Here is a 27,968-nt window from a genome sequence, read left to right on the forward strand (position 1 = left end):
AGCAAATATTCTCAATGGTTACCAATTTAGAAAACAGTGAAAGATGTTGGTTCCCACGGGGAAATATGCTCAAATAAAATACGACCAATCAGATTGGGAGAAGGTGGAGTTACCATCCGTTGAAAGTTCCTCAGCATCAGCACCAGTCAAAGGAGAGACCCGTTCCAGCTTGGCTTGACTACCTCTCAGTCATCTTCTTTCCATTGCATTTACCACAGCCTTCAGCTGATTTACACACATAATAACGACAAAAACCTATCCGACACAGTTCCAATTATTGTTAGATAGAGAGCACTCGGGGAAAAAACATGTTGGCTTGCACGGAAATGATCACAATGTGTCTCCAGTCGGCGAAACGGCAACATCTTCTCGTCAAGAATCAGCAGCAGCAGCAAACCCCAAACCCTGTACACGGACTTTCCATTTTTCACGATGTAAGTAGCCTATCTAATGACTCTCTGATTATCGAAAGTAAAACATATTTTGAATGCACCTCTAGGCTACTCAGCTGTGGTGACCAAGCCGTTCGTTGCAGTCAAGTTATTAAAGGTGCCTGCATACCAAAACATTACGAGTAGCCTATAGCATTAAATGTAGCATATGCCAAATGGTTCATGCCTTAATATCAGACAAACAAATGCTCCTGATTACACCGATTTTTTATTGGCATATGTTCCAATTGTACACAGTAATACAATAGCCTATAAGCTCTTACATTTACAAATGGCTCACTTACGTTCAGCAGTATTGCCTAAATGAAATAAACAGAGTTTAATTTGATCAATTATTTAACTAATATTTTTCCTCAACTGCATGGGCTGATGTATTTAGAGTTTTAGATTTTTTTTTTACGTTTTGTATTTAATTATGAAGACATGTTCTCACTACAAGTTTTTTTACGTTTTGTATTTAATTATGAAGACATGTTCTCACTACAAGTATAGTGAAATAAATGTAATAGTTTGGTAACAAGGTATCTGTGAACTGTTTGTTTACATGACTGCATGTAAGATGGTGTGCAAAGCTGGAGTGGTATCTAAGCCACTGTAAGATACAGAACATCAATTTGTTATAAGGCTTTAGTGATTATGTGTGGCCTCTCAAGGATTTGAGGTCACCCTGTATCCTAATCCATAGGGCATACGGCATGGAGCATGTAATAATCCATTTGGAAGTTGCATCCAGAACCCAAACAGATATTTATTGTCTCTTGGAATTGCAAAAATGTTGATGCTCAATGTGTAAATTAATTTGTTTTTGGTGAATCTCTCTCTTTGCATACCTGCATTTTTTGTCTAGCCATGTGTTGGATTTCATTATAGGTATAGTTGTTTTAAGGGTGTGTGTGTGGCTGTTAGGACTCAGACTGAATTACAATACCTATGTTAACTGTGTTACTGTGTACATTAACACCAGTGGTGTAATGGTGTCTCGTGGAGTAAATAGATGAATGGTCTGTTGCTTACTGTCTGGACTGTAAGTGATAGTGACAGGAAACCTCTGCAAAGCATTTTTGATATGTAGGATTACAGCAGAAGCAATGATGATGTGTATTTGCATTAGTGTACTGTATTCTCTGGAGGATGTGATGCCTCAGACATGTACAGCATTAGGTCAGTGTTTTGTGCTGGTTGTACTGAGAGTGGTTTGTAAAGACATTGTAAAATATATCAGTATGATTATAGATTTTTCAAGTGCTTGATATTCGGAAGGGGGTGCATCTGGCTATATGCCCCTGGTGGAATAAGCCTCTGCTGGAGCCTGCAAACAGCAGGGGTATATCCACACTTGTGCGTGCGCACACACACAAACACACACACACACACACACACACACACACACACACACACACTTACACACTGACACACGTGTGCACTTGTCCTCCTGCAATTTCATCTTAACCCCAACCGCTCTATGCCAGACTCAGATACCCCACAGTGTACGATTTAAAAGCTCCTTGGGTCCTGGGTCTGGTAGTGTGGCTAGTGCCTAGTGCATTTGACCATAGCAACATCAAAAACAGTGATGCAGTCATGATTAGAGTTAGAAGTGTCAGCTATGGGTGCTTGGACAGCTAGCACAGACTGAAAACAGACTTTTTGTGTGCCTCAGAGAGATTTGACTTGTATCCTCATTCCAGTGCCTGATGAATGCTGGCATTTTGTGGTGGGCAATGCCCTGTTCATGCACCTCTCTCTAGAAATACATCCTCAGTAGATGGAATGATGTATGAACCTGAATTATGCAGGTAATGTATTTGTAATCACTTCCTCTCATTTCTGCCCTTTTCGATTTAGGGTGCGATACAGACACATGGATTTATTGATATTCACTCCAGCACGACACTATCAAATGGGGAGTTTAAATGGGGAAATTGCCCCTGAGAGAGAGATGACCCACACTGCATGAGAGGAGAGATAGTGTACTCCTAGGATATTCATTTAATTGGACGAACAGCTACATTTTTCCATTTATTGAAGAGTTCTGTCTTTTTGTGCAGGATGAATGATGCCCAAAACGATTGTTTATACATTCTGAATTGTGATTTTATGTTTGTATATAAAATTGTGTATCCGTTCAGTTTTCACCCCACCTCTGCCCCCTATCTCTCTCTTGTAAGGTGGACAATAGTCTTTAGGAGATCTTGCCTGGTGACCAGGAGAACACCTTTTCAAATTATAGTGGATGAAATGAAAAGAATTAATGGGATGGCGGTTTGTTAAATATTCCACACAGACCAGCTGCTTCCATTCAATCAAATTTGAATAATGTAGAGGACATAAGCAGTAACTCAGCTTTTTCTAGCTATTTTTAGACTTGGCTGATCTCTCTCTCTCTCTCTCTCTCTCTCTCTCTCTCTCTCTCTCTCTCTCTCTGTCGTTGTCTATTGCTCTTGGAGAATGGAGTCAGTGGGACCTGAGTGTCCTACTGTTTGAACACCTGCCATGGTGACATCCGAATAGAAGTCTCCTGGGGTAGCAGGGATGACCTTTAAAGCACATTGTTAATGATGAAATAGATGAGTTAGCTTATCACCCAAGGAAAGCCTGTAAAACCAAGACACTGGCAGCTATTGCATTCCAAATAGAAAAACAAATGGTGGTGGGGCAGTAAAGAGATAAATAATGTTCCTCATGTGCTTGTTATTTTGTTGTTCAAAGGTCATCACTCTCATAAACATGAAAAAACCTTAACCAGAAAACTGCATTATAAATACATTATATATACAAAGCATTATACCTGCATTTTCATGTACTATATTGGATGAATTGTATATTGTGTATGTATGGAGTTGCAAATATACCAACATATGTCTGTGTATATATATCAATTTGAGTTGCATTTTAGACAAAAAGTGCCTGTAGATCTAAACTGGTATAATTTTTGATGGATCTAGTTGTTCTGTTTCAGGCATTTAATTGCATTTATGTGTATGTTAGGCTCTGCAACTGTAAAGAAATGTATTATAATCCCCCACAAAAAAAAACACTCAAAGAAGGCACTGAAATATTGTTGAGAACTGCAAGTGTCATAACCACAAATAAATAAACCTACAGAGTTGAATATGTCCATGCCATCATCAACTTGGTTTGGACTCCTGGTTTTATCAGAAAAGTAGCATATATACAGAACATATGCATGTACAGTAGGTATGCATATATAATGTAATATCACTTGATGGTGTTTACTCATTTAATACTACTGCTACTGTTTACCAACACACATGACATGTATAACAAAGAAACATTATGATAATATAAGGAAATCATGCAAACCAAGAAAATCGTGAACATTTGTGTCTACTTCATGTATGGTTGTCTCTTGTTTTGCTGTAGCTATTGATGCACCTATGCATCAGGCAAGTAACTGAACTATAGCAACCATAAAACATTAACATTCTTGCATTCTAAAGCACCCGCTCAGGGATTCGATCATGATGTCCGACTCTATCTAGAGTATTAGGCCTACTCTATGTATTTTGGAGCTACATGACTTCAACTTACATATTTGATGAGAAATGTCATTCTTGTTGTTGAACTTAGGTTTTTTTTAAGTCTACATTAAAAGACAATATAATGATTCCTCCCACCGGCACTCTGGAAATATATATATATTTTTTTGTGTGAATTGAAATGTCCACGTCCTTCATGAAAATGCGATTACTCATTTATTTGTCTCATAACCACACACCAGGGGATTCTCTGTTAAACATGAGGTTAAGGCAGGAAAGCTGAGCAAGGCTTGGCCTATGGCTGAAGACTGCATAGAATCTAGTCTCTCTACAGCTGTGGTAGACCGCTTGAAGCACTCACTGTCCTTGACTACAATTACTTCTAGCCATAGGGGTTATTTGTGTGAATGTTTTAAAGAGACTTCTGTGTGTGAGTGTGTGTGTGTGTGTGTGTATTTTTGGTTGTGTTGTTACCATATCACTTCACCTGGCAAAATGCTCTGTTTAAAAAGTGCAATTTGTAGACTAGTGCAGTCACGAACATTCAATTTGAAATACGTGCTCTAACCTTACCTGTACATAGATTGTGTACCTTCATTTAAATCTCCTTTAACACAGATTGACTAATGCATGTATAAACAGTGCTGACATAGGCATTAAGATGAAGATGTTGACAGATTGTCCCTTCCCTTCTCTTTCAGATTTTCCGGCGTGCTGATAAAAATGGTGAGCATGTTTACACATTTCTTCATTAGTTGATATGCCTTGTGAAAAATGTTAAAAAAATATGATACATTAGCATTTTGTGTTATGCCTAACAGGTTAATTGTTTCTTTTTTCCATTAACAACTCAAGTGTCCTTCTTTTGGAAGTTTTGACTTTTTGAAATGACATGTTCACACAGTACTGTTCGAAATGTCGCCAGGGCATGATGCTCAAAAGGCATGAAATGAGAGTGGGCGCTTCACCAGAACAGACAGTTTTTTTATGAGGTGTCACTCTTCCCCTTTTTTTGTTATATTTATTCTCGCGTAACAAACAGAGTGCTCCTCAAAGACCAAGCACTTCATTCATTAAATGTGTCTTCTGGCCACTGGACACACATCAATATCAAAACCTCAATCAATCGAGTCAAGCAAATTAATTAGACTAAACCATTTCGTTAAACAGCGGGCCTGCCTTGCAGGCAGCTTATTTCTCCAACTGCTTCAGTATAAATACAACAAATGTCCCCAAGGATTCTCAGAGAATAAATCATGACCCACTTTTACAGGATTTAGTTGACAGTAACAACAATGCAAGATGTTTTGTTACTATGTAATGGGTGCCTTGCTAATCATCAAGAAAAAATTGACAATGAGGGACACAATACAACTGCCTTGAATGAATGATAACGCCACCCCCTCCGCCCCCTCTCTCACAGCTACTCTTTTTCTCTGTCTCCACATGTTTTTCCAAATATTGTTTGTGTGTGAATGTTTATTGTTTATGTAGCTATGCAATCAAACTCGCGTATGTTTTTATTTCAGTGTTTCTTTGTAAAAGAAATGGCAGTTCAAATCATATGTTGTCCAGGGCAATCACGGTTGAGTGGACAGTGCTGATTTTGTCCTTGCGGGGGGGGGGTGTCATAATCACTCGCTCTAAATGGAAATTATCATTCTGCGTCAATCTCTTCCGCACGTTGACTGATTTCAAGAGCTGCGATGTGTAACAAGGCATTCTGGGTGAGTGTGCGTCATTGCTAGTGGTCATATGATATTAATGAAACCTGAATGTGTTTCAGAGCTGCATTCTTTGGGGAAAAGAGCAGAGCAGATGAGACACTGTTTGGCCAACGCAGGAGAGGTGCACACATACGTCAGCGTGGTATAAGTGGAGCACAGTCGCTAAGTAGAACAGTGGGGGGAAAAGGAGAGCCAAGAAAATGTGCAGGTTTTTGGTCTCCTCTGGTCTATGCTGCCAATGCACTCAATGTACTGTTTGGAGCTGCCGTAGTTTCCCCTTGTGAGATCGTTTTGGCCAGCGACTGGGGAGAAAAGATAAATATGACTTCAAAAGTGAAAAGGCTTGGATGGATGCTGCCCGGAATGCTCTCAAACTGATCAGCTTCTGCCCCACTTTATAACCCATTTGCAAATTAGTGCTCCAGTGTCTCTAAGTGGGCAACCGGAGAGGAATCGTCACATAGAAGTGACAGTTTGGCATTTTATTTTTGAGACCTTGACGTGGCCTCGGAATACATCTGCCTTAAAAGGTCCACTGTGAAAATTCATGTCAGATTCACAGAAGGCAAACTCTTCAGATGCTGAGAAAAAAAGCAAAGGCTTGCACGTTTAATCCTGACATGTTAGATTGCTGTTAGATTGCTGGGGGTTAAGGCTACTTTATGCAAATCTGTCACAGTGCAACTGATGGGGAACCAAGTGGCAAGTGCCTTTTCTCCTTATAATGAGCCCACGCATTCCTATGTAGGAATGTGCCATTGCCATTGCAGTCATTTGCGCTGAAACTGTGAAACGCTGATCCAAAATGGTGGGAGCCCTGAGCTGAGCTCTCTTTGTGGTTGAAGAGGCCTTGAGTAAGACAACGAGCCCTCTCCTCTGAGATGGCTTCCTTGGGGATGTCACCCAGTCACCTCCAGCTCGTGTTGCGTAACGGTGCATATCGCCAGAAAGAAGGTCAGCCCCAGCCTGGCAGTAGTGGCCAATCAGATGACAAAGAACAGCATGTCAAACCAAAGCCAAGAGCCCCCCAATGGATGTCATCCCTGCAACAGCTCAGAGGGCATTTCCAAAAATACTGGAGCTGTCATCATAGCTGAGAGAGAGAGTGTGTGTGTGTATAAGGGAGAAAAAGAGAGGAAGGGGGAGAGTGGGAGAGAGAGATTGGCTTAAGAACATAAAGAACTGACATGGAAATTTAAAACAATATTCTGTTTCAACAACTCACTTTCTGATTCTTTCATCTCCCCTTGACTTCCTCAGGATTCGTTCCCCTCTGAATCAAATTTTTCCGTTTCCACAGTTCTCTCCATATTTTTTTTTTCACCACTGTCACTGCGATGCTGGCAAGTACTGACTGTTTGGAGCACAAGTGCTAATACAACGTGACTGCTCGTTGCAGAGCAGAGCAGAGCTCAAGATGGAGTCTCTCTAGAAAGGAAAAAAAAAAAACGAGGAAAGGAGGTAATAACATTGATTAGAGGAGAAAGCCTTGGGATGGAGGGAACAAGAGGGACAGCATAGGAGAGAAAGAAGGACCCAGGAAAGACGATAGTCCGAGGAGGACGGTGGGGGGTTGGGCCTGGGGTCACTGTGGAGAGAAATGCGAAGGACTGAAATGGAAGGTAGGAGGTAGAAGGTAGTGGTTACAGAATCGAGTAGGGAAGGAACCGGGAGGAGAAAGGTGAGGAGGGGGGAAGGTAAACACAAGGGCGCTGACAGAAAGTGAGCGCAGGCACAGTGGGGAAGATTTGAGAGAGGGGGCATGGAAGGACAGGAAAGGATTATATTTTAGGGGAGGAGGATGGAAAAGAGAAGAGGCTGCATATGAGCGCAGACATGACAGCGAGAGGGATCTGCGGGAGATGAGTTTGAAGTCCCATCTAAATAATGGATGGAGCGGGATTTGATGCAAGGCTTTTTCAGCCGCCGTGTTCTGGTTTCTGCTTATCCAAGTAAGGGTCTTTGCTTACCTTGGATGGCACAACTAATTTGCAACCTGACCCCTCCATTTGTTTGGACAGATCAAGTCAAGTCAAGTCATTTTTATTTGCATAACACATTTAAGTGCTTTCCAGTCAAGGTGAAGTAGATTGATAATACATTTAGGCAAGAATGGGAATAAACAACTAAAATAAATAAAATGAATAAAAGACGAAATAATACAAGAATAAATACTACAAACCTAATAAAAGTGCAAAAAATGTGAAGTGATGGAAAGTGGAAAATAATTAGATACCGTAAATACAACCGTAAAAATGGATAAGTAAGCCAAATAAAAGCACTAATAGAGTAAAACATAATAAAAGACCAACCAATTTAGGACCAACGACAGTAAAAGGTTGATCACCTTTAGATTTAAAGCAAGACCAAGGTAAAACCAGTTTAAGTTCATATGAGGATCTTAGTTCCCTTGACAGAGCATAAGGGGTCAGGAGATTTGTACTATAGGCTGGGCCTAAACCATTCGCAGCCTTAAAAACAGTCAAATCTTAAAATAAAATCCTAAACTTCAATGGGAGCCAATGTAGAGTAGCTAAAACAGGTGATCTAATCAAACATTTTCAAACTCTAGCCGCCGCATCTTGGACAACTTGTAGTTTATGAATTGATGCCTGGAATACCTGAAAATTGTGGATTACAATGGTCCAGTCTGGAAGATATAAAAGTGTGGACAACCTTCTCACAATCTCTTGGATTTTCACACCTTTGCAATTTCACACCTTAGCTATTATTCTCAAGTGGTAAAATGATGCACTATGATGATACTATGACATAATGTATTTGTCTGCTAGGCATGCATTTACTACTTTTGGCTTCCACTTTACACATTTATATCAATAACAAAAACAACAGCAACAACAACAATGGTAAAGGGCATTGCATTGCAATTCTGTATCATGCTATATGTATTTACGAAACTGACTTCACACACTTCATACACGCTTGCTAAATAGACATTGTGGAAGCTGTAATGAAAACAAACGTTCATGGGAAAAAGGAAGCGTCTCTGTTTAGAGGGCAAAGAGGATGCCTGTGCCAGATAAGGAGGACTAGTACTGTCTGGTAGGCACCAGGGATCTGAACCTGCTCTCAGGATCTCCATCTTCCAGACAGAAGCACAGTTCCAGAGAGTGCAGGCGTGGACGCAGGCCGAGTGCTGTAGCTTTATATTTGCAGGGCACTAAAACACAGCATCTCTTAGGTCTTATCTCCTAGTAATAATGTATGAGTTTAGCCTTATGCTATTGCTCTCTCTCTCTCTCTCTCTCTCTCTCTCTCTCTCTCTCTCTATATATATATATATATACAGCATATACGTATGTCTCTTCAGCTCTTGCTTTTCTTCAGTGTGTCTCTCTCCCCCTCTGTCTCTCTGCTTATGCATTTTCAGTTTCTAACCTAGAACTGTCAGGTGATGCTGAATGATGCTGAACACTGCAACGCCATTGCAGTCCCAGCGGAGTGCCATGTTTAACACCTATACGTCAGACTGTTCATAAAACCCACAATGCATTGCCACATGAAGTCGGTAAATTAGCTTTAGAGTTTACAATATCCAACTTCATAGACATAAAAGTGCAAACACCAGCATTCTCTGTAATAAAAGCTGGAGCAAATACAATCTATGTATATCGGATTGAGATGATTACATCCTTAGATAAACACTTTTGATGTTACATTTAGTTCCTATCTAAAAGTGAACACACTTATTTGCCAATGTCAGGTGACATTGATGAGACTTTCACACTGTCTGAGGATGTATTCCATTGCATTATGGATTCTGATCAGCAACAAGGCAAAGCACCCCAGATGGCCGTGAAATCTGCCCTTGAAATAATTGAGCTGGGTCTGAGTTCTTGGATGCTGCTCAAATGCATAGCAGTATGATCATTGTCACTGCATCCTCCTTCACAATTTTAATTTGGCTGTGTGGCCTCTCTCAGGCCCTGGATGATTCACCAGACTTTTTCACCTTTTTATGTCTGCCCAGATAACAGGAACACAGTGTCTTCCTATTTTCATACATACGCCCCTTGATCAACCAGTCTGATCTGAGATCAGACCCTCAAGCAAAGGGAAATTAGCTTTTGACAAATACCCAGCAAATGGCTTCACTGAAAGTGCTCACGACACCATAGTGAGGTCTAATTAAAGACGTGTTGTTTTTATGAAGCCGCCTCAGTCCCATAGCCTCTTACTACTCATGCATGGCTTAAGGCATTGCAAACAGCCTATCTACCCTAACAGTCTCCCTCTCTTAAATAATAATAATAGCGACAACAACAACAATAATAATAATAACAATAATAATAACAACAACAATATTTTTTTATTTAAAGGCTTTTTGCAATTTCTGTGAATAAAGTAATGGGCCTGGGAAGTAAATCTGTTCCCTTACCCACTTATTTTGATCAAGCTCCCTCACCATTACGTTCTATTTTATTTAATAGCACTTTTCCCTGCCCAGATTAGAGTGTCAGAGCAAGTAGTCGTTAGCCCATAAATCACTGCTGATCTAATATACAGAGCAGCTGTTTGGTTCTCCTGTCACACAGCCTTGCTGTGCAGCCTCTTTTCTAACTCGCCAGTGCCCACTGGACGAACCTGACTGAAACCTTGGTACTGAGACCTCCACCAGTAGTATAGGGGTTCAGGTAGCATCACTCTCTTCCACCCTTGTGTCAGGGTGACCACGATGGTCAAACATCATTCACCAGCAGATTAGGCTCAGCCGACGTTCATCAAATGGTTGGATATGATCCAGGCATTAGAGTTCCCTGTCGATAATCTATCACTCAAGCTTGCCACACGTGATGGATAGATGTGTGCACGCAAATTCTGTGAGCCAAGGGCATTGCAGTTTGTCAGCGGGTCTTCACCTGGTCCTGTTTATCAGCGACATCCATCTTGATCAGAGTGTGGGCGCAGCTTGAGTGACAGTGTAGGATCGTGAGTACTGCCGCTGCACCGCTCGTGCGCTCTGTTGCCCCGTGCTTTGAGCATCCTTGTAATAACCTCTATGATCGCCATCAGTTATCATTTAGCCAGCGCCACTCCCCCACTCAACGGCACGATCTGCTGCATCTGGGGGCTGGATTGCTTTACCAGATTCTCTGAGTCATATAACTCAACAGTATTGGCTGTCATAAGATGTTTGGATGTGTGTGTGTGTCCATCTCTGTGTGTGCGTGTGTGTGTGTGTGTGTTTCCACTGACGTCCCTTGTCATTTTTCCAGATGATGGCAAGCTCTCCTTTGAGGAGTTCAAGGCCTACTTCGCTGATGGGATACTGACAACAGACGAGCTGCAGGAGCTCTTCTATTCCATTGATGGGAGACAGAGCAAGTATGTGTCTCATTCATCATTTCCTTTCGGATTTGGCTGAATGTTTCTGCTTTCATTTTTGTGAGAGGCCTCAACAGCTGGAAATGGAGTGGTGATGGCAGGCACACACACACACACACACACACACACACACACACACACACACACACACACACACACACACACACACACACACACACACACACACACACACACACACACACACACACACACCACTGATCTTATATTATTTCACACAGTTCATATTTTTGATAGTTTTTGTCTATAACACAAACTGGAGCACATTTTTGTTCACATTTACCACATGAAAAAAACATCACAAATGATATGAAACCTTTAAGCCTTTTCACTAGCTCAAGGAGAAGATCTTACTGAACTTCTATAGAGCTTTGTATTGTATTTTCTTATTACTTATACATCATTTTTTTATTATTATAAAAAACAAGCATTTTCAAGTTTGTATTTCTGGTTCAAATACTCTTAGTCTAAAAATTCTCCACACTTCACACTCTCATTCTCAAAGGAGCCAGAGGCAGCAATCAGCCTAATCAGTCCCCTGGTAATTTCTGTGTTCAGTAAAACAGGCCTGTGGTAAATTTGATTTGTGTCCCTGAGTATTGAAAACGAGGTCTGGACAACTCTCTGCAGTATCGTGCCAGTAGCTCTGCTTCCCTCTATCCTGCCCTCATTAGAGTGTTAATCCAGCAGCAGTGGCCACTACATTATTTAAGTTAGCCAGCTTACTTGCCTGTAGGCAAGACCATCATTTGTCCCAAGCAGAACTCGCTTCTTGTTTGCTAGAGCTTCGATGAGATGATTGCCGCATCATACTTGGAGTGTCTTCAGCCTGGAGGTGTTTGTCGCCGAAAGTGGCCTTTCAGGACATGTCAAGACTAGCCCAGATTGACAGGTTTCAGCAGGAGACTTTGCTGAAATATTGCTGTTACTTTGGTCTTCGGGTCTCACTCTATTTCACAGAGGATGTTTAATACATTCTGATAACAGCCCTGTCAGGACCGTTCTGGGCCTGATTCCACCCAGATGCAGCACAGATTTGGTGGAGGGACCATTACAGGAAGTTACTCCTACCAACAATCACTCCTCTCTGTGCTGGGAGAGGAGACTCCTCCTCTATGTATATATACAGTATTTATACAAATATATGTATATATGTATGTACGTATACATATAAATATAATAATGTATATATAAAGTCTGCGTTGTGCCCTTTTTTCCTCCCTCATTGTGTGTGTTTCTCTAAGTTATGTGTGTTTTTTGTCTTTTATGTGAAAGACAAACACTGAAAAGGTTTCTTTGGGGATGAATATAGTACTCTGTCTGTCTCAAGTTCAAAATAATAATTTGTTCGTTTTATTTTAGACGTCCTTTCACCTTGGTTGTTAGACTGATTGAGGTGTATTAGATTGTTAGACTGATTGAGGTACTGTTGCAAATTATTCCACATTTCATGCTTGAGTCTCTGGGAAAAGGAGAGGTGGGTTAAGTTTGATGTGCTATTTCTTGTGTACATACAGTGAATTAAGATTGTCCACAGTATGAGTATTTGTGAAGATTTATTTAGAGAGATAATATCCATATCCGTAACAAACCCGAGGCAATGGTGTTTTACATGCGTCTCTTTCATTACCCCTGATATTAAATTGTGTATTGACACATCCTGTAGAAGTCTTCTACAAATCTAAATTGAATTCAGACACAGCCTGTAGAGGCCTACGGAGTAATCCCAACAGTTTAATGGACACACTTCAGAGCATTTAATCATCTGTGATTCAATTAACTTTTCCCTTCTCTCTTCCCCTCTCTCTCTCACTCTCTCTCTCTTTCTTTCTCTCTCTCTCTCTCTCTCTCTCTCTCTCTCTCTCTCTCTCTCTCTTCCCCTCACTTTTGTCTATTTCAGCAACCTTGATACAGACAAGCTATCAGGTAGGAGCCATCACCATAATGTTTTGGTGGTAGATTTGAGATTTTCAAGAAATTAACTTAGTTTGTGTGAATAGTAAAGCCAGTATTGATTTTGCAGTCGTGTGTGTGCATTCAGGTTCATCCATCCTTCCAGACTGGCACAAAAAAAAACGATCTCTCTAATGACGACAACTTCAGTCAATCCTGCTTTTGGAGGGAGGGGAATGGGCATTGTTTATCCTTTTTAAAGTGATTAATGAGGGTTTGTGTCTTTGTTGTGATCAATTCTATATCCGTAGATTACTTTTCTCAGCACCTGGGGGAGTACCTAAATGTTCTCTCAGCACTGGAGAAGCTGAACATCGCCATTTTGAGTGCAATGGACAAGACTAAAGAGGTATACCTTCCCTTTATGTAGAGTTTGAATTCACATAAAATTATGACAAAATATGACAAAAACACTGCAACTTATCCAATCCATGAGTTATGATAAGTAAACATGGCTACCAAGTGTGTTTGTGTGTTATTTTTCTGGTAAAAACAGTGTAGGCCCTCAAGGCTCCTGTGTGTGCGTATGTGTGTGTGTGTGTGTGTCTTTGCATCAGGACACGGGTGCTGACTTAATGAGAGGTTTGGCTTCGCACACCAGCAGGCAGCTGACTAAGGATCTCCATGTGCAATGTACCGGAAATATGATGTCGGCCCCCAGTGACTTACCCTGTGCGTTGTCTGAAAGAGAGAGAAAGAGAAAGAGAAAGAGAAAGAGAAAGAGAAAGAGAAAGAGAAAGATAATGTGTGTGTGTGTTATGTGAGAGAGAGTGCCAAAGAGTGAGTACCTAAGAAGGTCCATTACACAGATGGAGAGATTCACTCCTTGCACACTACACTATGATTTAAGCACACACACATTCCACTCAGAATGTTTTTGCCAGGCTGTTTGCATTCATTAGCGTGACAATGTGCTCTTGAGCCGACTCCGGTATCATGGAAACACAGTATTGTATTGTTTGCTTCAAGCCACTGAGCTTAACAGTGCATTTTCTGCCTGCTCCGTCAGAAGATTTGAGCATGGTTAGAGGGTGAACATATGACTGGGGTTTATGAGCCTGTGTCCCTGAAGGTTGAGGATGCTTCCACAGGGAACGTGGCCATGGAACTATCCATAAACTTTAATATCTTTAATATAATTCATCTGTGCTGATTTCTGAGTTTGAGGAAAATCCATATGAGACTAGATGGGGGAAATAGATGGTCTAAAATAGGATTTTAATCTGGTGAAGAATATATGAAAGACCTTTTGGAGCTCCATTTGAAGAATGTGTGTATATATTGCTTTGAGAGTATGGATATCAAAAAGATCTGATGATTAACCCTTAACCAATGGAAATGAAATCCTGAATTAGCCTCTGAAAACAATAAAGCATCGCAATAGTGATATATTAAACTATACATTTAACTTGTTACTCAGCAAGGGAGAATTGCGAGGCTGTTTACCACATCAAACAGTTCCACATTAATTTGGGGAGTCTGTTTCTCAAACCAAGGTCCCTTTAATAGATGCAGATGTGCTGCACGGGGTAATATAGGATACATGTAAGCCTACCTTTCAGGACTGTGTTTTGTAGTGATTTTCCTTTCTGATCTACAGTACAATGGTGGTGAGCTGATGTAAAATTAATTAAAACACAAGTGGCTAAGACATCAAAAGGAATTAGATCCCCTCAAGATTCTAAAGGGAACATAATTAGATTCACTCTGGCACCAAGTGTTGTTCCTGTAACAAAACCCTCCACACAGTTGCATATTCACAACACATTCCAGGTCCTGTTGTAATAGATCATAAATCATCTGATTATGGCATCCAAATGCAGACATTTGCGTTTGTTACATAGAAAGAGAAAAGGGTGCAGGGTAAAAGCTAAATTAATTTCCTGTGAATTGTATTGCCTATCAACATAGTGCACAGAAATGTCACAAGCTGATGTAGCTGGGTAGCATTCAAACTGTGCCAGCAGTGAGTGACTAAAGCTGTATATGCACACACACACACACACACACACACACACACATACACACGCACACACACACACACACACACACACACACACACACACACACACACACACACACACACACGGCGGCATGTAGAGAGACCTTCTGTTGCATATCTGGAATAGAAATTCGGTGGAAAGACCTGGAATTTTGCCCAAACAATCTGCAGCAGCTGTTATCTGTCAGAGCTGGCCACCAGCAGCCAGCACAGAATTCCCCAGACATTAGAGTCCATCCAATTAGAGTGTATCTTAGCGAAGGGTCTCTCTCGTTGAGCTGATTAGTAATTGAAGAAATGTCCCTTATGAACCCGTAATGATTTTTCATTGAGAAATGTACACGTGATTAAGATTTCAACAAAAACAACTTAGTCCTATTTAATTAGGAGCTGTAACAATGGGCAGGGAGTTTGAATTCAAATAGGAGTCTTTTTGTGTCTCCTAGGTGCCGTATTTTACTTTCTGTGATTTTACACAGCCATTCTTTGTCAGGTGCACGGGAGCAATTCGATATTGGGTTGGGGTGGTGGTGAACCCAGATTAAGGAAGGGTAAGAAACTGGGATGCAAACCCTGGTCACTTTAAGCACCCAAGGAGAAGGACCAGTAATATGGCCACTTCATTAGTATCAACCACATAGCACAAGATGATATGTATCGAGAGAGGTAGACGTAGAAGGAACGGTTGCCTGGCATGGTATATGGGAAGTATGCTTCGATGGTTGCCAGAGCCTGATGCTTTATTCCTGACTTTAGGATGCACTAAAGTGGAATGTTTTTAGTCTGGACTTAAAGATGGAAAGGGTGTCCGCTTCACGGATAGTGACAGGAAAATGATTCCACAGGAGGGGGGCTCAAAAGCAGAAGGCAATGCCTCCTATTGTGCTTTTTGATGCTATTGGAATTACAAGAAGACCTGAACCCTGGGAACAAAGAGGTCTTGGTGGGCAGTAGGAGACAATTCATTCCTTGAAGTAATTTGGAGCAAGGCCATTTAAAGCTTTGTATGTTAGAACGAGTCATTTGAAATAAATCCTACTTCTTGATAGGGACCCAGTGCAGAGAGGTAAGTACGGGTTAGATGTTCATATTTATTTGTTCTAGTAAGAATGCGAGCAGCAGTGTTCTATATTAGTTGGGGGCTCTTTAGTGAGTTGTTGCTACATCCGGATAGGAGAGTCTAGTCACGTAATAGTAGTCTAGTCAAGCAATAAATGCGTGGATTAGTTTTTCTGCATCTTGAAGGGATAGGACTTTTCTGACTTTGGCAATATTACGTAGATGAAAAAAATCTTTGAAGTCTTGCTTTTGCTTTCTGTGTGACTCAAATGAGAGTGTTGTTCGATACCTACACCAAGATCTTTGTCTTGTGTTGGATGTTAGTGAGATGCTGGATAGTGTCATTCTCAAATGTTTAGGGCCTACAATCATGACCTCTTATCTGTGTTAAGTAGCAGGAAATTGTTAGTAATCCATGCTTTGACAGCTTTCAGGCAAGTTTCTGTTTTAGGTAGTTGTATAATTCCGTCAGGTTTCACAGCAATGGGCCATGCTTCCTTATTACGGCATCTAGGAGTAGCATGTACAAAGAGAAAGGCAGGGGTCCAAGCACTATCTTGGGGAATTCCATAACTCATTTTTGTATGATTGGATGACTCATTGTGAATGTGTGCAAACTGAAGACAGTCAGAAAAGTAAGACGTAAGCCAGGATAGGGAACAGCCTTTGATACCAACGTGGTGTTCAAGTCTCTGTAGTAAAATATGATGATCTATATTATCGAAAGCAGCCCTAAGGTCTAGAAGAACCACTATTGAAATGTGTTCATGCTTTGACTTAGGCCGATTGGAGGTCTTCTTGGATGTAATTACTTTATAGAAGGGTCTATAATAAACCAGGTTATCAGGATCAAGGTTAGGATTTTTGAAAGATGGTTTGATCATTGCTATTTTGAATGATTGTGGTACATATCCTGAAATTAGGACGTTGTTAATTACTTTAAGTAGTGTCCCATTTAATAAAGGGAGTGCGTATTTAAGTAGCTTTGTAGGATGGGGTTTAGTAGGCAAGTTGATGTTCAAAGAAGTCAATAGGTCTGTAGGATTCTAAGAGTAGACCAGATTGTGGGGGTGTTACAGAGTTAGTCATAGTGCATCCTGAGAGGACTACAGGGTCATAGAGGGGGAGGAGATTGTTTTATCTTATTGTTAACATTTTTGAAAAAGGTCATGAAGTCATTACTGCTACAAGTTCAAGGAACAGAATGTATGACTGCATTGTGCAGAGAATTGCATTTTGTGACACCATCTGTTAGTAGGTCGACAAGAGGTGGGGATGTGGTACTGCCATCTTCTGCACCTTTAGCAAGAACTGAGGCAAGTGCAGCCGATAGTTTTGACACAAACTCTGTTGTAGTCTTGTCAGATAAACAATGGCTGTAGAAGTGTATTGAATCGGATGGTGAACAAAGTTCTAGTTGCTAATTGAAAGTGATGACCTGATAGGACAGTATTTTGAGGTAGAACTATTAGATGAACGATTTCTAAGCAGTATGTTAATACAAGATCACTGGTGTGGTTGCACTAATGAGTGGCCGTGTTTACATGTTGGGGAAACGTATTAGTTAGTAAGTATTAGTGACTGGAATGTGATTGTAAGACTATTGTTTTCATTGTCCATGTGGTTGTTAAAATCTCCCACTATAAGAACTTTATCAGAGTTACTTACCAGGGTGAATAAGAAGTGGGAGAACTTGGATAGAAATGCAGTGTAGGGAGTCCGTATGGTGTCAGAAGAGTGACTGGTTGGGTGGTTTTCCAGATTGGGTGTATACGACTAAGGACAAGAACTTGAAGATTGAGGAACAAATTATTTAAATTTAAATTCATTTAGGTTGGCATGATGAATTGAAGTTACTCCGCCTCCACAGCCTGTACTGCGAGGCATATGGCAGTGACTTGGCAAAGACATCGGACACAGTCCAGAAGAAAAACAAACCCATATTTTAGCGCACAATGTAGATTTCAATACATCTTTGGCTTAATCATTGAACAGAATGGTTGGAATGTTTTTTTCTCAACCTGGGATATATTTTGTTTGTTAACTGGAACAAAATAAGTGCTTTTTTTCTTTAAATTTTACAAATTACTGTCACACCTGATATCTTAGCATTTCCCCACCAAAAACATAGCATAATATTAGCATGGCCATGCTTGCTCTGGATTATGCCGGGACACCTTTCCCACTGAGGCTTTGCTGGTCTGAACTAGGAAAAACCTGCACACATTCAAAGCAAGAACTGTTTGTATGCCTATCTTAGATGACAGCAGCAGTGTTTTGTTTCTGCTTTGGCAGGGTAGCAACTCTTTGCTCTGTTTGTGGCCCCTGACTTTATTTTATTGCTTTTATCAATGGTTTATCATTTTAATATGGTTTTGGCTGTTTATTCATCATTTTCTCTCCTGGCAGTTATTCTGTTTTAATACTTTATTTTATCCCACCAGTTCTATCCCCACTTTTACGCAGGCTTGTCATCTCTTTGTGTCCTTTATCTATATTTTATGACGCTTTGAAAAGCATTCTTTGTAAACATTACTGATTAGTCTTCACATCCTCTACACTAAGTTACTTTGTATTTACACCAGGGAGATAAAATACAGCGTCATTGTGGGTAGTAGTAGCTTAGGAGGCAGAACCTGCATTGGAGATCTACAGGTTTGTCTGGTGCGTCTTGACTGTGCATTGAACCATACGTGAACAGCCTCATGCACTGCCAACTGCATTCCTCTCTGTGGAAAAACATATAGTTCTGTGCATGGAAACCCTCGCCAGTTGAGGGTCAATATGAGACATGATGTGTAGAGCTCTTTGAGTAGTCTTTGAGTGGAAAAGTGCTATTTCAATGCAGTCCGAACATGTATAATGAATGTTCTTTACCCATCCAGTTTATTGTTCTATCGGTTAATTTGCAGTGGTGAAACAGGGCAGCTCACAGGCTCTTAGAAGGCTGATAAAAGCACAGGTGTGATGCTTGCAGGAATTTGCAGTTAGGTAAATGGATTCGTTCCAGGCACACTTTATCCAAGCAATAATGTTAATGGAAGCGGGGGACAGGAATAAGTCATCTGTGATTAAAAAAAAGCGAACTGCATTCTTGTTTTTGAAAGAGCAAGGATCTCTGAGGAAGGCAAAAGGCATTCAGTGGCTACAGGTTAGCGCAGTGGATGTCTCAGGCAAACAGATTCAGCTGAAATTACCCAACACATCTAAATCTGCATGCTTACTAATAGTCTGATTTAGAAACAAATCGCTATAAGCTAACCACTTACAACTTGCATTATCAAAAGTCTACATAATTACATCTAGATGTGAGGTTTGCGGTGCGCCTCTGTCATTATCACATCCCTGTAGGCTTAGTGCTATGAGTATATATGAGTTTTTGAGACTCTTATATTGGATCATTGACTCAAAATGTTTTATCATCCACTTGACACCTGTAACGTTATGTGCTTTGCAGTGTTATCATGAAGCTAGATTCTATGAATAAAGAGTAACCCCATTGTGAAGAAACCACATAGTGGAAATTGAAACTGCCATGATGCCTGCACATATACTGACGTTTTGTCCTGCCATTTCTCTGTCTCTTTGCGTATTTTATAGGTCCATTTAAAATAAATAAATAAATAAATGCATTCCCTTGTGCCTGTAGAATCAGAGCTGGTGGTCTTAGCTGAGTTGGTTGTAAAAGAAGCATGACAGACCAGACAGCTTCTCTTTCTCTTGGGAAAAATCACAGTTTTTTTTTTGCATCACAGGATCTTACACTGACAGTCATGATTTCTATGGAAACTGAAATCTCTCTCTCTCTCTCTCTCTCTCTCTCTCTCTCTCTCTCTCTCTCTCTCTCTCTCTCTCCTCAGGAGTATCAGGGCTCGTCTGTGCTTGGCCAGTTTGTGACTCGTTTCATGCTGAGGGAAACCTCCAACCAGCTGCTGTCTCTTCAGATGTCTCTGCAGTGTGCCATGGAGGCGGTGGAAGAGCAGAGCAGTCCCGCAAGGTGAGCTCTTGCTGTCACACACACACACACACACACACACACACACTTTTTGCAAAGATAATGATCACCCATCCAAAAATATTGATTGACAGAAAAAACCACATTAAAGGTTAGAGAGTGAGAGTCAGCCTGACTGAGTGGACTTGCCCATCCCGTCCTCGTACCATTCCAGACACGCCCCTGCAGATCTGCAAGTAACAATAACGAAGCATATTCCTCTCCAAACGATCCATCTGACTCAGGTCTGGCTGCCGTCTGGCCTGTGCCAACTCGTCTGGCCGCTGAGTCAGCGTGGCGCGCGTCGCTCAGCGTTGGCTCGGCTCGGTCTGGCTCTGCTGGAGTTCCCGTCCGCTTTGACCGTCCCGGATACTGCTGCGTGCCAGGCGTGCCATTTACTTAACGCAGTGGAGTGGGGGAGAGCACTAGGGCATGCTGAGTCACTGTGCACACACAAGGGGTAGGGGGGCAGGAGAGGTGGAGGTAGGGGGGACAGGAGAGGGAGGACAGGAGAGAGGGAGGACAGGAGAGGGAGGTAAGGAGGACAGGAGAGAGGGTGGTAGGGAGGAAAGAGAGAGAGGTAGGCAGGAAAGAGAGAGGGAGGTAGGGAGGAAAGAGAGAGAGGTAGGCAGGAAAGAGAGATGGAGGTAGGGAGGAAAGAGAGAGAGGTAGGCAGGAAAGAGAGAGGGAGGTAGGCAGAAAGGAAAGAGAGAGGGAGGTAAGGAGGAAAGAGATAGAGGTAGGCAGGAAAGAGAGAGGGAGGTAGGGAGGAAAGAGAGAGATGTAGGCAGGAAAGAGAGAGGGAGGTAGGCAGGAAGGAAAGAGAGAGAGGTAGGCAGGAAAGAGAGAGGGAGGTAGGCAGGAAGGAAAGAGAGAGGGAGGTAGGGAGCACTTGTTAATGTCCCAAAGGTTTGACTGACTGATGATGTATGGTTGCAGGCTGGGCTCAGGCTGGGCTAGGCACAGGCTCTGCAGTGTGGGCTTTAGGTTCACTGCAGCACACTGCATCAGGAAAATAGGGTGGGTGCTACCGCGAGTAAGTCATGAGTAAATACCCCAAATCTGTGAGCAATGGGGAGAGAGGAAACAGAGAGAGAGAGAGAGAGAGAGAGAGAGAGTGATGGAGAGAGAGAGAGAGAAATGGAGAAATGTGGGGAGACAAATTGAACAGGGTTTTCCCTGAGCACCTAGAGAATGAGGTCATTTGTTCTCTTCCTCACTCTTTCCTGTCTGTTAAATTCATTTAGAGGCCTGCTGCACTCTCCTGACACCTGTTAACATCTGTCTCTCTGTCTGCCTGCCTGCCTGTCTGCCTGCCTGTCTGTCTGTCTGCCTGTCTCTGCTGCAGTAATGAGGTGAAGATTCCAGAGCTCCTGTCCGTGCAGAAGAACAACAACAACAGGAGATGTGGACGCAGGATCCAGAAGAACCTCTGCCTGTCTCCCACAGACCCTTACTCAGGCATCCTTACTACAGGTACTAACACACACTTTGAAACACACACTCAAACACACACACACACACACACACACACACACACACACACACACACACACACACACACACACACACACACACACACACACACACGCACGCGCACACACACACACACACAATTTATGCTGGCATATACCAGAACAGGAATCAAATGTAATGAGTCGGTGTGTTTGTGTGTCTGAGAGTGTGTCTGTGTGCCTTGATGTGTGTGTGTGTGTGTGTGTGTGTGTGTGTGTGTGTGTCTATGGGCCTTGATGTGTGTGTATCTGCCTGTGTGTGTGTCTGTGTGCCTTGATGTGTGTTTTTTTTTCCATCAGGAGTGACAGTGGACACAGATGAGCACTGGTGTTCCCAGATCAACCGTCTGCAGCAGCTCATTGATAAGCTAGAGTGCCAGGTACCGTACACACAGAGCTAATTTTCCCAAGGCGAGCGCCGCACAGTACAACCCCCCTCCTCTTCCCAGCATACATTCACTCACATTACTCTCATGTTTGAGATGTTTTAACTCTTGAAGGCTAGAAATACCACATCAGTAAAGCTACCCTAAGGCTTGTTTTCCCAACAGCTAGTCTTAATATGTCATTTCTATGTACCAAGCCTTTTTTCCCTTACCAGTTTGATATCTATATGATGTCTGTCTCAGCCTTTCTTCATATATACTGTCCTTCCTGACTATATTCTGCCACTGTATTTGGTTGCACCATGCATTTGACCTTTTAGTGTGCATCTAGTAGCATTTGTTCATGTAACAGTGTTAATGGAAAGACTCCTCATTTTCCAGAGCCCCAAACTGGAGCCCCTGAAAGAGGACCCTCTGGCGAGCACTTATAACTCTGTGAGTAGAGCCGACCAGATGTGCCTGGCTCTCAGGCATGCTCATTAACCTGTGCTGGGCTGTGCTCATCAGGACACAGCTCACACTTCTGTTTAGTCTCATGTGTCTAGTCTCTGCTCCTATGTTTGCACAGTGTGTCTTTGTGTGTCTTTGGCCACGTGTGTGTATAGATGCAAATATTTGTTTATGATATGTAAATCCTCTGTTCTCATGTTCTTGTTTGCCATCTTATTATTCTGTCCATTCTAGAAGTCTGTGGACACTGCATGCAATGCGATGGCGCACGATGTGATGCGTCAAAATCCATGCGGCTTTACGTCATCCTGACGTCCCTAGCCTCTGCAGCTTTCTGTTGTTTGCCTCCCTTTAAATCTCTTGTCTTCCCTTGCTCATCCTGATGGTCTCTCCGTCACTTCTCTATGGCAACAGAACATTCTGCTGGTGCAGAGACAGATGATGGTGGCAGAGGGAGACTTAGAGGAGTTCCAGAAGGCGCTCAACAGCTATGCCGACTCCACAACCGACCAGAACGACAACCTGCAGTGAGTGTTTCTCACACCCTCATGCACACTGACGGACAGAAGGAGAGGCACACACAAAACACGCAGACACAGTGACACACTTGCCTGTGCACGAGGTGTATTGAAGGAGAACAGAGTGAATTGTACTCTATTTCTCTGCAACCTCTGCCTGAATATTCACTGATTTGTCACCATCTGAATGAGGCCGTTGCTTACCCATCTGATTCCCTCAGTGTCAACCGTCGTGTCAGGCTGAAAGGTATTGATGATGATTTATTTGAAAAGTAGCATAAGGGACACTTATGTTGATGTCATACAGAACAAGCACATATTTTACTACAGCAAAACAACAACAAGAAAATAGCAAATAGTAGCTACACCAAGGATACTCAACAAAACTCCAGGTTAACAAGATAGCAAATATTAGCTGCACCAACTGCAACGATACCCACAAAAATGGGGGTAGACAAATAACCAAATATTAGCATATTATATAGCACAAATCACAGATCTGTAGCTCAGATCATATCATATACTGTATATAGTGGGTACGGAAAGTATTCAGACCCCTTTATATTTTTCACTCTTTGTTTCATTGCAGCCATTTGCTAAAATCGAACAAGTTCATTTTTCGCATTAATGTACACTCAGCAACCCATCTTGACAGAAAAAAACAGAAATGTAGAAATTTTTGCAAATTTATTAAAAAATAACAACTGAAATATCACATGGTCATAAGTATTCAGACCCTTTGCTCAGTATTGAGTAGAAGCACCCTTTTGAGCTAGTACAGCCATGAGTCTTCTTGGGAATGATGCAACAAGTTTCTCACACCTGGATTTGGGGATCCTCTGCCATTCTTCCTTGCAGATCCTCTCCAGTTCTGTCAGGTTGGATGGTGAACGTTGGTGGACAGCCATTTTCAGGTCTCTCCAGAGATGCTCAATTGGGTTTAGGTCAGGGCTCTGGCTGGGCCAGTCAAGAATGGTCACAGACTTGTTCCGAAGCAACTCCTTTGTTATTTTAGCTGTGTGCTTCGGGTCATTGTCTTGTTGGAAGGTGAACCTTCGGCCCAGTCTGAGGTCCTGAGCACTCTGGAGGAGGTTTTCTTCCAGGATATCTCTGTACTTGGCCGCATTCATCTTTCCTTCAATTGCAACCAGTCGTCCTGTCCCTGCAGCTGAAAAACACCCCCATAGCATGATGCTGCCACCACCATGTTTCACTGTTGGGATTGTTTTGGGCAGGTGATGAGCATTGCCTGGTTTTCTCCACACATACCGCTTAGAATTAACGCCAAAAAGTTCAATCTTGGTTACCATCAGACCAGAGAATCTTATTTCTCATAGTTTGGGAGTCCTCCATGTGTTTTTTGGCAAACTCTATGCAGGCTTTCATATGTCTTGCACTGAGGAGAGGCTTCCGTCGGGCCACTCTGCCATAAAGCCCCGACTGGTGGAGGGCTGCAGTGATAGTTGACTTTGTGGAACTTTCTCCCATCTCCCTACTGCATCTCTGGAGCTCAGCCACAGTGATCTTTGGGTTCTTCTTTACCTCTCTCACCAAGGCTCTTCTCCCACGATTGCTCAGTTTGGCTGGACGGCCAGGTCTAGGAAGAGGTCTGGTCATCCCATACTTCTTCCATTTAAGGATTATGGAGGCCACTCTGCTCTTAGGAACCTTGAGTGCTGCAGAAATTCTTTTGTAACCTTGGCCAGATCTGTGCCTTGCCACAATTGTGTCTCTGAGCTCCTTTGGCAGTTCCTTCGACCTCATGATTCTCATTTGTTCTGACATGCACTGTGAGCTGTAAGGTCTTATATAGACAGGTGTGTGCCTTTCCTAATCAAGTCCAATCTGTTTAATTTTTTTTAATCTGGACTCCAATGAAGGAGTAGAAACATCTCAAGGAGGATCAGAAGAAATGGACAGCATGTGAGTTAAATATGAATGTCACAGCAAAGGGTCTGAATACTTATGACCATGTGATATTTCAATTCAATTTTTTAATAAATTTGCAAAAATGTCTACATTTCGATTTTTTCTGTCAAGATGGGTTGCTGAGTGTACATTAATGCGAGAAAAAAAAATGAACTTGTTCGATTTTAGCAAATGGCTGCAATGAAACAAAGAGTTAAAAATGTAAAGGGGTCTGAATACTTTCCGTACCCACTGTATATATATACAGATCTGTGATTTGTTGTCTTCAATTTGTGACACATGAGGCACCACTCATGCTGTGATAGTCTATTTAAGTATTTAACTCTGCCATGCAATGATGCATGTGGGACCACACAAGATACCACACACTCATTGCAATGTCAGCTCTCAGACACAAATCAGGCACGCGCACATTTCCGATGCTGACAGCAGCTGATCACACAACAGCATTATGGGTCATAATTTGTAGCCCCACTACTCCGGGAGCAAAGGAGAAGCTTCAATAAACACTGAAAATCCCTGAAGCACCCTAACGCGATTGTCTTTTCTCTTGAAATGACACTTTTTAATAAGAGTTTGCCCCCCGTCCTGCCGAGGTGTTTCGGTTGAAGTGTGTGTACTCATCCGTTCCCCTCTGCCATCCCTCCTCTACTCCTAGTGTGTCTATCCAGAAGCTCCCGGAGAAATCCTGCTACATAATGTATGAGTTCTGGCAGGATCGTATCTCCTGGATGAGGTAGATATGGTGTCTGTGTGTGTGTGTGTGTGTGTGTGTGTGTGTGTGTGTGTGTGTGTGTGTGTGTGTGTTGTGTGTGTGTGTGTGTGTGTGTATGTGCAGTTTTGCAAGAAAGTGTGTGTTGCTAGATACGTGTTTGGAGATGTTTTATGTGTTTTATGAGAAAGCTCTTATTTGGCTTTATTATGGCTCCATGCATGCCTGTGTAAAGTTGTGTGTGTGTGTGTGTGTGTGTGTGTGTGTTAGTGTGAGTATTGTCTGGGGTCTTCTCTATCCAGGCAGGCAGTTGAAATGTGTGATGATCAGATGGCTGATCTAATTTTTGATCCCTAGTGTGCACACAGCTTCTCTCTCTCTCTCTCTCTCTCTCTCTCTCTCTCTCCTGCTCTCTCTGATCTCTCTATCTATCTATAACACATGTGCAAGCTAAATATTCCCTGGGATTTTCGATGTCACTGAATGATTTTTATACGTACATGTTCATGTAGACTGAAGGGCATGACAAGACTAATTGCAAAAAGTGAAATGCATGTCAATACTTTCAACTCTAGTACGTAGCAGGGAATGTTTCAATCACATTTAGTGAGGTGGATGTTGTGTTGAAGAAGTGGGGAACCTTAGCTCTGTGCTTGTGGTCTCTCTACACAGTTACTTACAGTCTGAGCCCAGCAAGACTTTCCAGCGTTGCATCATAGACATGCTGGAAGACCCAGAGGCAGTCTCGACCATGCTAATGCCTGGTAGGTGGTTGTGTGTGTGTGTGCGCGTGTATGTGTTTGTGTGTGTACATATATTTCAGGTAATTAATAGATACGAATAAAATGTGCAGTGCAGAAGTTAAAATGTGCCTTTTTTATTTGTATCTTTTCACTACCTGACATTTGAGTGCACACTGTAGTGTGTGTAGTTTCTGTTCGGAATTGAGTCGCTCCTTTTTAATTTGTTTTTTTATTTCTTTTATGAAATGTCTTGCACCCACTTTGCCCCCTGCTTTAAAATGCAGTGGAGTTGTTTAGCCCTTGGGCTGCTACAGCCATTTGTGTCCAGACTAGGTAGCTTCAGATGACGAAAATCAACCCTGCAACATGATGTGGGAGAAACATCTATTGCTCCACACGGGGGCAATTTAAGATTTCTCTATTTTTATGTTCACTTCTCTCTTTCATCATCATTGTCTTTATCTTTCTCTCTCTCTCTCTCTCTCTCTCTTTTTTCTCCAGCCTCCTGGTGGATTATGGGTAACCACTAACAGCAACGACTAACAGGTCCACAGCATCCACAGCTCCCCCCCCCCCTCCCATGTGGAAAACCAAGCGCCCACGATAAGAATATTTCAAAGAATCCACTGCGTGTTTGTTACAAGCTAAATGCTTGTAATTCCTGCGCACACATTTCCTACACTCTTTTTTTCCTGATTGCATCATCATGTCTCATTTAATATTTGATAGTTTTCCCCCTGCATGGGGAGGAAATATGCTATGAACAGGCATGTGATTTGTCTTTCCTCTAGTGCATGTATAGAAAATCAGTCCTTCAGTGTCTTGCCAGTGGCAAAAAGAGGATTTGAAGCTTTTTCGTGGCTTCAAAAGCAAGACTATCCTCTCTGATTAGAAGACATTCTGTGAACTAAGATCAGGAAAAGTGGAACATCGTATAAACAAGCATCAAAGATAAATATTGAAGACATAGAGAGCTCATAACCAACATGTGAGGTTTGTAGTTACTTCTCAAGATAGCCAGAGGTTTAAGAAAAATATCAAGGATAGCTTTGTCTTTAAAAATGCATGCCGACTTAACTTTTTTCATTTTGCTTCAGAGGAGGAGATCAATCCTTGGCAAAAGACAAAAAGGTGATGATGTTGTGGATAGACTAGTCTTAGCCAGGAGCATACCCTAGGTATCCAATCTAGGATCTCTACTGCATAACCCATGTTTCGTCATTCTGGTATGATTTGGATCTTAGCGATGCTTACTTTCGATAGCCATCCTGCCTGATGCTATTGAGTTTTTGTGAACATGACTGTCAGTGTGTTTTGGATTTGATGACAAAAAAAAAAGTTAATGTATTTTTGTGGTTTATGGCATCCATTGTATCTCCTCATGTACGGACAGAAATAAACAGGAGAGGTTTGTTTGCGTACGGTCCTGTTGGCGTGTCATTGATTTTTGGGTGATTAAAGTTTAATTAACATCTCTTACATCTTGGCAATGACAGCTTGGCTCTTCCTCCTCCCATTGCCTCAAAAGTAGAAATATTCTCCGCCTCTGCCTTTCGGATAAAAAAAAAAAAAAAAACTAAAATAGTTCAAAGGAAAAGAGTCTTTGTAGTCTTTGTGTATATTGTCACGGCCTCGCATTTGCACCAGAAATGAAAATAATTTTCA

General features: G+C 41.9%; 1 protein-coding gene across 1 annotated transcript; it reads left to right on the top strand.

Moving 5' to 3' along the window:
• Positions 1-116: 116 nt before the first annotated feature.
• On the top strand, positions 117-27,900 carry necab3 (N-terminal EF-hand calcium binding protein 3). The gene is made up of 13 exons (XM_012829306.2): positions 117-434; positions 4,654-4,678; positions 10,917-11,025; positions 12,944-12,969; positions 13,248-13,345; positions 19,918-20,054; positions 21,400-21,527; positions 21,866-21,945; positions 22,333-22,386; positions 22,816-22,928; positions 25,507-25,584; positions 26,233-26,324; positions 26,805-27,900. Exons 1-13 carry the CDS (start codon positions 309-311, stop codon positions 26,831-26,833), a joined length of 1,095 nt encoding a protein of 364 aa, XP_012684760.2. The 5' UTR covers positions 117-308; the 3' UTR covers positions 26,834-27,900.
• The last annotated feature ends 68 nt before the right edge of the window (positions 27,901-27,968 follow it).

The sequence above is a fragment of the Clupea harengus genome, chromosome 5, assembly GCF_900700415.2.
Source record: "Clupea harengus chromosome 5, Ch_v2.0.2, whole genome shotgun sequence".
In the NCBI taxonomy this organism is placed as follows: domain Eukaryota; kingdom Metazoa; phylum Chordata; class Actinopteri; order Clupeiformes; family Clupeidae; genus Clupea; species Clupea harengus.

Bases quoted from the DNA above. Each gene is read 5' to 3' on its own strand.
- necab3 (XM_012829306.2), top strand. From the start codon at position 309: ATGTTGGCTTGCACGGAAATGATCACAATGTGTCTCCAGTCGGCGAAA. The intron at 12,970-13,247 runs GTAGGAGCCATC...CTATATCCGTAG, and splicing joins TGATACAGACAAGCTATCAG to ATTACTTTTCTCAGCACCTG. The intron at 21,528-21,865 runs GTACTAACACAC...TTTTTCCATCAG, and splicing joins CTCAGGCATCCTTACTACAG to GAGTGACAGTGGACACAGAT.